The sequence below is a fragment of the Epinephelus moara genome, chromosome 22 (assembly GCF_006386435.1).
Source record: "Epinephelus moara isolate mb chromosome 22, YSFRI_EMoa_1.0, whole genome shotgun sequence".
In the NCBI taxonomy this organism is placed as follows: domain Eukaryota; kingdom Metazoa; phylum Chordata; class Actinopteri; order Perciformes; family Serranidae; genus Epinephelus; species Epinephelus moara.
Window position 1 is genome coordinate 5,157,052 of NC_065527.1, and position 10,261 is coordinate 5,167,312.

General features: G+C 40.3%; 1 protein-coding gene across 2 annotated transcripts in view; it reads left to right on the plus strand.

Annotated features, from left to right (window-relative positions):
* The window catches only part of khdrbs3 (KH domain containing, RNA binding, signal transduction associated 3), a 173,047-nt gene that overhangs the window by 67,545 nt on the left and 95,241 nt on the right, over positions 1–10,261 (plus strand). For both annotated transcript variants that reach the window (XM_050035377.1, XM_050035378.1), the window contains exon 2: positions 8,295–8,413. In XM_050035377.1, coding sequence (XP_049891334.1) covers positions 8,295–8,413 — 119 coding nt within the window. The remainder of the gene's footprint in view (positions 1–8,294; positions 8,414–10,261) is intronic.

Sequence of the window (10,261 nt, forward strand, 5' to 3'; positions counted from 1 at the left end):
GGATTTTTTGCAGTCAACTGATGTTTAGCTTCTGATAAAAGTTAAATTTGACACAACTTAAGTACAAAGCATAAAAAAGCAATACAAGGTTATTAAGGCTGAGGTTCTAAACATAGACTGTATAACATCATGGACGTAGCCACAGTGATGTCAACAATTGTTTTGTGAACTCCTGTTTTGAAACCTTGAGTTTGGCATGCGGCATGGCCCTTTTGGATTTTTGGAGCCAAAAGTGACCACATGTGGACAGAGGGTGGAGCTAACCCTAACGCTAGCTGCTAGCTTGGTAAACAAGGTGCATTTACAGCTTAGGTCAACTGTGAAAAAGCTAATGCTAACTTTTGATAGTGGAAAAACTGGTTTAATACCATTAAAACTAAATGTACTTACTGGAAAAACTACTCCATAGAAGGTCTTTTAGTACAGCAAAACGATGAGCACGGTTATTTTAGCCGAACAGAATGTTACAATTAACTTTTATGAACCGAAAACACACTGTTATAGCGGCAGCTCTGTCCGCGCCTATACTCTGTGAATCAGGGGTTATGGCATTGTTATGTTACCCCACTCAACGCGGCCATGCCCTTAACTAGAGATGTATCGATACCACTTTTTCCTTCCCGATACCGATTCTGATCCCTGAACCCTAGGTATCTGCCGATACCGAGTACCGATCCGATACAGAAAGGTAAAATAAAAATGGATGGGATATGAATTGTTGTATGAATGAATGCCATAAAACTCTTTGTTTAGTTATTATTATCCAGTGTTGACACAGATCAAGACACAGGTTAAAGTGCAGCCACACAATTTGGTAAAAAAGACATTTTAAAGGCTACAGTAGAATGCTTTTTAAACTCTGCTCCATTTCCGTGTCATTTGCCTGGAGCGTGCGTATGCGTAATGACGTGAGGCATTACGTGGCATCGGATTGGTCATAGGCTGTACTCGCCGATACCTGATACCGCATTTTAGGCAGTATTGGAGGCATTTCCGATACTGGTATCGGTATTGGTACAACTCTACCCTTAACTATGCATAACTTTAAGCCTTAATGGTATTTAAACAGGTGAGTTATATAAAAAATTGCGCCCGACACAGTAGTCATGAGCGGGGAAATTGGCTGTAGAGACAAAAAAAAAAAAAATGTACCGGGCTGTATACATGTTTATTTCTGCTGTAAAGTTGGACATTTAAACATGGGGGTCTATGGGGGTTGACCCGCTTTTGGAGCCAGCCCCAAGTGGCCACTAGAGGAACTGCAGCTTTTGGCACTTCTGCATTGGCTTCAATTCACACACTTGGAGGTCATGGTTGATACAGAATTAAAATGAAAACTAAAAGGACTTCTCTGTCACATACTCCTTCATTTTAATATAATGGAAGTCGGACCCTTTAAAAAATTCAAAGCCGCACCAACTGTTCAAGATACAGTTTATGTAATTTTTTTAGGGGGTAACATGTGTTGGAGCATTACTTCATTACTTTCTGGTTTAGGCAGATGTGTGTGTGTGTGTGTGTGTGTGTGTGTGTGTGTGTGTGTATAACACATGGACTAAAGAATAAAATAATTATAACATTTTAAAAACTGTACATTAACAACTTTAACACAATAAACTGTAATGAAATGGTTCACATTCACGATTCTATTTGCATTACAGATCGGACTGAGGCACAATACACTCATCACATGTATAACTTAATGATACATGATCCTGCTACTGTACTTATGAATCTTCCTCACGTCTTGTCCGGTAACAAGGGACACACCCGGTGTGCAGACACTGTCTTTCTGATGTATCGCACCCCTCAACACGAAATTGGTAGACTTAATGACCCAATTGCCTCGTCCCCAACTCGACTCTCCAGCACGCAGCTGAAGTCATGCATAATCCCACAAAATCTACCCAGCTTATGAATTTTAAATGGGGAGGCCTAAATCACAGAGCTGCTTTTAAGTGAATCCATTTCTAATAGAAAAGCAGACAGCTGGGATGGTGTCCTGTTGTGGGGTGTTGTCACCCAGGCGCGCGCATTTTATAGACTGTAAATATATTTTTAATGTGTGCAAAGGTTGTAAAGTTGACATATTTGATGCTGGAGAAAGTTTTGAAAAACTTAGCCAAGAAGAGCCCATGGAAACCAGAGAGGCGGACACTGTTAGTGGTCACTGCTTACTGGGTAATTGCAGTTTTTATTGCGTTACTATTTTAGTGGTTTTGGAGTCACCGAGATAATTGCTATGATATGAGTTTACCATTCAGCAGTAGTGTTGTGAAGCAGTGCAAAAAAAAAATACATTTAGCTTTTTAAAGTCAGGACATCTCCACTGCTCAGAGTGTCACATGTGACTGAAGGAAATATTGAATTTTGAAGACTTTCTTAACGTATGTGATGTTTGACACCGTGTGCAGTATGTGCGTTCATTTCCTCCACTGAGGGCTGTTGTTGCTCAGACTTGTTGGTTATTTTTATAGCTGAAGAGCAGCTGAATTCTTTTCATTCCTCCATTTTAATTTGAGTCATGTACCTTATGAGCTGCAAATATACACAGTTTAGTGTTATTCCTTTGATGTTCTGAGGCCCATATAACAAGAAGTAAAGAATAATCCTGGTTTATCACAATATAGGTCTGATCTTGGTTGTGCTGGCCTTTAAGATTGGGCAGTGTTAAAACAAAGTAGTTTTGTCTCAGTGCAAAAGTGTTTGGGATTGGTACGGCCGCACTTCAAGGCCAGGTGTTGGAAGTGGACAGCAAGATTCAATGAATCACACAAATGGGGCAAAAAGGCACACACTTTTCAACTGTCCCTGCTCAAAGACAGTCATAATGTTGCACTCAGTTTCACACATGAAAAGTTATTGGAGAGGGTGTGTGAGGAATAAGAAACAAAACTTGAGAGAGAAGTTCAAAACCAGCGTACTCTCTTTTGCACTTCTAGCCAATCATTGCATTAGCTGGGGATAACTGTAGGACTGTCATCCAACAAGCACCTTGTTGGAAGCATACTGATCCCTTTATTTCTATTATAAATTGTAATAAAGATAAAATTATTCTCACTGAGTAAATTGCAGAGCTTTGAAAACTTGATCAGACATGTTTGTCAGAAACCTGAGGGTTCATCAAACATATTGGAGGAGAAAACAAAGATGAAAGTAAATCTTATACCCAAACTTTTTGTTGACCTTGTTTATGTACCATAATTGCTTGGGCCAAGCGCAATGAGAGCTGGATATGGTGCCAACAATCAGCCTTGCTTACAGTTTGTCCCACTGGCCACTCTCTGGTGACTGAGTGCTCGGTCAGGGTATTGGTGTTCAGTACCTCTAAGGTATTGACCAAAATTTCCCAGTGCCAAGTAATATGGATATGTTTCTATGTAACTGATAACTGCATTTAACCCTTTTTGCATCAGGGGTCTCATATGGGACTGTCCTGACTCACTGCCAGATCAGCAGACTTTCTGTTGCTGCCATCACAGTCAACGTCTGCCCAGTTAGCATGAGCTAACAAAGCAGCAGCAAGCTGTTAAAAGGCCACAACAAACTGATACCGACATTGTTCCTTCAGCCCAAAGTTCTGAAGCCCTTTTACTCCAAAAAATGTCTTATTGTTCTGTAAGCCCATTTCATCGACAGTAAAACAAACGCCCATTGCTCCAAAGTCCAGTTTCTCCAAAACTCCCCACTCTGCTAGTTCCAAATGATGACCAAAACTAGGAAAATAATACCCATGTTGTAATAACTCAGACTTATCCTTTAATCTTACAGTAGGTATACAGTTTTCAAGGATAACAAGCTTAAAGTTCTTTTAACATTGCCTCCAAACTGTACCCAGCTGAAATACTTGAATAAACGTTACATGTATTTACTGTAAACTTTACTGTTGCCACATTTAATGGCAGTTCACTGTCCCATCATCGGGACGACAGGATGGCGTTAGTTTCAAGCCTTGGCTAGCTGGTGAGGAGTACTGTTCGTTGTTTTTGTAGAACGTTGAACTGTTTTTTAGTAGAGATGTACCGATACCACCCTGAACCTTAGGTATCTGCCGATACCGAATACCGATCCGATATCAACGCGTAAAAAAAAAAATAATGGGTGGGATATGAATTGTTGTATGTCTCATCTCAGGTTAAGGTGGGATATGAATTGTTGTATGTCTCATCTCAGGTTAAAGTGCAGCCACACAAGTTGGTAAAAAAGACATTTTAAAGGCTACAGTAGAATGCTTTTTAAACTCCGCTCCATTACAATTTCGTTTGCCTGTAGCGTGCGTATGCGTAATGACGTGAGGCATTACGTGGTATCGGATTGGTCATAGGCTGTACTCGCCGATACCCGATACTGCATTTTAATCAGTATCGTAGGGATTTCCGATACTGGTATCGGTATCGGTACAACTCTATTTTTTAGGGCAAGTTTTTCCTTATCCACTGTGAGGGAAGGACAGAGTGATGTCATATGCTGTAAAGCCCTCTGATGGGCTGGAAAATTAACTACCAGGTGCAAATGAATGAGTATGTTTATAGAATTGTGACGTTGCTTTGGTGAAGGATCATAGTGTAGGTATTTTATTCATTTATTTAACCTTTATTTAAACAGGTAAAGTCATTCAGACATGCAGTCTCGTTTATTTAGAGATGCCTGATAAAACTTAGTGGCCACAGAGTAACTCTTTGTGGTCAGGGGCCATGGGTAATATCAAACCTTAATTTTGGAGCCTTGGAAACCAAAGAATTTAAAATGCAATGAAGCAAAGGAATGAAAATCCTGCAGCTCTTGAGCAACAAGAATAACCAACATGTCACAGCCATAACAGCCCTCATCAGGGGACATGAATATTCATACATATGCAACAATATATAGGCCAAGTGGTTCCCCAAGAGCATGTGGAGTCAAACATCATATCTTAAGGAAATCTTCGATATTGAATATTTCATTCATTTGTTCCATTTGGGTCTCAGAGCAGCCGAGACACATTGACTTTAAAAGCTCTGTCAACCCGCTGAACTTCTCTCATTCTTCACACAGCACATTCCAGCAGTGTTGCTGAATGGAAGGTGTGTACTCACATAAAAGACAGCAGCCGTAACAATCGAGAAAGAGACACCTAGTGATATTTTTCAATGAGCTCCAGGAGTCTACGGCACTGATTCAATAAAGGTATGTGTTGTGCCTCTCAAACGGCCAAATTACAACACGCTATTCACTTTCCATTTGCAGCTGGAGGAGAGGAGTCTCATAGAGCAGGAAGGGTAAAAAAACAACAGGCGCATTGTGCGTATATCAGTGATGCATGTTTAAATCTCTTTCCTTTGAACACTTGGCAACGACTCGGAGATGGAGGTGGTTCTCAGTTCACATGGCCACATCTTCTCCCTCATAAACTGCGGCACAACCAAGATCTTTGAGGTAATTCACTCCAGCTGATTCTGCGTTGCCGTGTTCAGAGGGCGAGCTTATTTGAAGCTGCAGTTTGGCTGCTTCTTCCACCTGCTGATTGATTGCCGTGTACTGGCGGGGCTTATTTGGACTTGAAATGCAACATTTTCTTTGCGGGCAAGATGAAAAAAAAATTGCTGTAAGCTTTAAAAATAAAAACATTGAACGATTTGCAGTTGAAACACAACCTCAGTCACAATCTCCCAATATATCAGAGCCTGAATGTTTTGAGGACAACGCCTGGTGAAGGAGGAAACTCCGTCTTGGCATGTTGCTAGGCGATGCATTAATATTAATGTTGTCTTTTCCTCATGTGCACTCTCTGCCCCCCTTGGGATAAACTGAAGCTTAAAGATATCTCCATCTCACTGATACTTCTTTTATCCTCGTTAAAACTCATATCAAAGGTTTTAATTACATTCTGCAAATGTATTGCTGCAGAGCTTTGTTGGGAAATCACTGTTGGGTTTATCGTTTTGCAGTGCTGATATGTGAGGCTCATTCTGACCCGGCGTAATTGAAAAATGGGTATGCGGTAAATTTGGGTTTGTGTTTGAACATGTTTGAGTTTATCATGTTTTCAGATTGAAACAGAGCTCATTTTATCTGAATCTAATCACCATCACATCAAATATCTCTATTAAAACCTGAACCGTAAAGGTAAAGCACGATACCTTCTCTGTTTTAATCATATTTTTTTTCCCCATTAAAGTATGTTTTAGAACAGGAGAAATAAATCTGTGATGGAGTTCGCCCTCTGCCTCACCCTGTCCCCTGCTGGGCTTTTAGCCTGGAGTCTTTGTCGTAGCTTCCCCGCACCTCTCGGCTGCCCTCTCTGCGAAACCATTTTCCTGGCACTGAAACACAGATGTTATCCATCTGATTAAACGTTCAAGGTTACATCTCCAAATACATCAAAGTCCACCTCTCCCATAAGAAGAAGCGTGACAGCCAATGTTTTTGGTAGCCTGGAGGTGCAAACTCCAATGTCCTCTCCATCTTCTTTTTTTTTCTGTAGAAGTAAATTGGTATCTCTGCTCAAATTAAAAAATACTATGGTGTTGGAGATTCAGTTAGTATGAGAAATGAGTGACGCTGAAGTGATCTAGCATCGTCTGTTTACAAGGCTTTTAAGTGTTGAGCAAATCTACAGACGACTGCTTGGGGAAATTACATGTCAATTAAGAGAAAATTAATCAACAGTGATTAAAATAATTGGTTAATAAAAGTCATGTAATCAAACAATAATGATACCATTTGATTAAATACAATTGTTTTTTCATATTATTCTATTTGAAGACATCTGGGGATATTTTTATGGGGCCTTTGGAATTTTTCCTTTAATTCTATGGACGAGCAGATTAAATCAAATGAAAGCAATATGTCAACATTTTGGGAAATCTGCTTACGTGCTTTTCTTCTGAATGTAAAATGAGAGGACTGATACTAATTTCATATCTTTGTGTTAATTTTAGGGCTTCAACTAATACATATGTTTTTTCATTATTAATCTGTTGATTTCTTTTCTCCATGACTTCACGATTCATTCAGTTTTTGAAATGATTTTTTTTTGTCTGTCCAGCCAAACGTCCAGGACCCAAAGCTATTCAGTTTGCAATGATTAAACACCTGCAGCAAATTCTCTCGTCTGACAAGTTGGACACAAAAATGTTTGGAAATTTTTCCGAGAATTTTTTTTTTTTTAACAATTTCTTATCAACTTAATATTGAAAATAAATATCCAACTACTTCTGTCACTTGATTAATCAAGCAGTTGTTTCAGCTCTAGTTCAGTAAAAAGCCTGATCTGGCACATGGCTAGCGTAGCTTAGCATAAAGATTAGAAGCAGGGAGGAACAGAGCTACTCTAGCTCTTCCAAAAAATAGTATCTTGTTTATTTAGCCCTTGCAAGAATTTAAAAAAATCAGGTTATAGTTTAAAGGGACAGTTTCATATAGGAACTATTTTCCTTCTACGGAACTGAACCTTCCAATCGTATCACCGTGCAGAGAGAAGTGTGCATCTACTGCTAGCTCACCTAGCACCACTGAGCTAACGTTACAGCTCAGCCGATGAGGTAGCCATTAATGTTTACATCTTGTGCTGTCATTAGCGCGAGCCTCTCGTCCATGAGTAGATGCACACTTCCTTCTGGGTGATGATACAGTTAGTGGGTGTGGTTTGATAGGAAGAAAGTGAAACTGCTCACAACAAGGTCTGTGGATTATCTTGAGTAACCGGGTCATGTTTTTGAGAAAGAGACACTGCTGTTGAGTTTTTTAAATATATTTTTTTGGCCCTTTGAGCACCACAAGCCTTGTACGATCTAGTTCCATTATATTCAAGAGAAGGCAGACATCTCTACGGCCGATACCTCCAACACTCTGCAACTCACACCAGAAAAATCTACACTGATACATCACACTGCAGATAAGGGGAAGACGTGTAATTTTGATTTGAGGGGTGAACTGTCCATTAAGATGGCGTTACATGCTGGAATATTTCTTGGTGAACAACAGCTGAGTGCAGTGACTGTGTGCAGCTTTGGGGTTGCCATGCTTGGTACCATTTGGCCTGTACAGAGACAAATCTGTGCACACCAACTGTATCTGGCAAAATGCTCTACAGCAGAAGAAACTGCAACACAGTGCTGGGTTGATGTAAAAAGTGTTGTTTTGACATGTGTGTTATTCATCTTTTTATTTCTCTCTTGGTAAAAAGGGGAATAAGTGTATTCCCAAAATGTGGAACTTTTCCATAAAACAGGACAAGAATGTTCATTTCACAGTCTTGCGCATGTCCTGCTTGTCAACACTGGCTCATTACTCTTCTTCTCCCTTCTTTGCAGAGATTGAAAAAATTCAGAAAGACGAGGGGAAGGAAGAGGAGAAGTTCATTGACGTCGTCATCAACAAGAACATGAAACTGGGCCAGAAAGTTTTGATACCAGTCAAGCAGTTTCCTAAAGTAAGTGTTGTAGCACCACCACCAGAGACTTCTCCAGGAATGTGACGTGCGCAGATCGAGAATCTTAGATTGTGATATTTATAGATAATGAAGCCAACTACAGTAGCTCTGGTTTTGATTTAGATTCCTTACAAGAGCCACTTGACACTTTTTGTTGATGCTTTATGTTATTAGATGTAACATATCTGGAGGACGGCGTGCAGGCAGAGCGTCGGCTGACAGATCTGGGGTAGAACTATATTCGGGTGTTACTTCCTGTCTGAAGGATTGTTTAAGCTTTTGAGATGTTACAAGTGTAATTCACACTCCCCTCCCTCATACACACACCTCGCTATTACACTGACCTTGGTCAATGACGCTTTGATGTCTGGGTATATTAATTTGTCAATGAATATTTATGAATATATGATTCAAAGGAATTATCTCACAGTGGGTTTCATTTTTCTTGAGTGCGCTGGATTTCCTATGATATTTGGTAGGTACATGCACTTCTAGGTCTTTTTCAAGTTCTAGATTTTTTTTATATTTTGTAAAAATTAATAGCCAGTAGGGTTGAGAGTACGATGGCAGTGCAGCACATAAGTCACGTGTACAGAGTCCTAGACAGGCAGCTTCACGATGACCTCCACATGAGGCAGTTCTGAGTGATAACACTGTTGCCACATTTGAGAGCACTTCAGCCTCGCCCACCATGAGGAGCCTTCACCGGCATCAGCGTTTATTGGAGCCTCGCGCTCGGTGCATGACAGGGATGTCCCGCTGGGAGCACGATGGGGAGGCTGGTGTAAAAGTGAGAGGGGCCGCTCTTAGACGGGAACATCACTCAAGTTTTCACCTCAGCGCTCCGGGGGGAAGGACAGCGCTAACCTGCAGTATGTGAACAGAGAGGACAGCAGGGAGGAAGCACAGCACAGGAGTCACACACTGAGCCAATAAAGCTCCAGAGGTGCATTTAGGTTTAGTTTCCCCACAACATGCTTTACCGCTCAATATCACTGAAATTTTAACGACATGCACAGTAACTGACAGTTTAACATGTAGGGTGCAAAAAGTCAGATCTGACAAACACATCCTAAATCAACACTCTTTTCAGTGACAGTTATTCTAAACGAACATTAAAACTTGTGAGCACTGGGAAGTGATGAAGAGGGATGCATCTAACATCACTGTGCTAACATGCTCATAATGGAAATGCTACTGTACTGATTCATGGCAGATAATCTTTACCTTGCTCACCATTTTTGCTTACCGTGTTAGCATGCTAACATTTGCTAAGCAGCAAGAAGCACAGCTGAAGCTCGTGGGGATGTGAATCGTTTTGCGGGTGTGAATTTAGTAGAGCTGCCACAATTAGTGGATCGCATGAAAATGAATCCCCAACTAATTTGATAATCAGTTATGTGTTTCAGTCATTTTTCAAGCAAAAATGTGAAACATTTGCTGCTTTCAGCTTCTTAAATGTGAAGATTTGCCACTTATTTTTGTCATTTAAAATCATAACTGAACAGTCTTTGTGTTTTGGACCTTTGGTTGGACTTGGAGTCAAACTGAAGACGTCTCTTTGGACTCTAGGAAATTGTTTTGAGCCTTTTATCTTTTTAGTCAGTAATGAAAATAATAGTTGCAGCCTTAGATTTGACTTCACTTTATTGTATGAAAAAAAAAATCTGAAATTTGTCTTGCATCCTGGGATAAAAAAATACGCAGAATTAAAGGGGAACTAATGTTTTTTCAACCTGGGCCCTATTTTCTGATCTACTTTTGTCTAAATGAGTGATAGGATGTTCAATATTTGACATTTCTCCAGTATGAAGCTAGGGCTGACCTGCCTGCAGCCCGTGAGCGCGC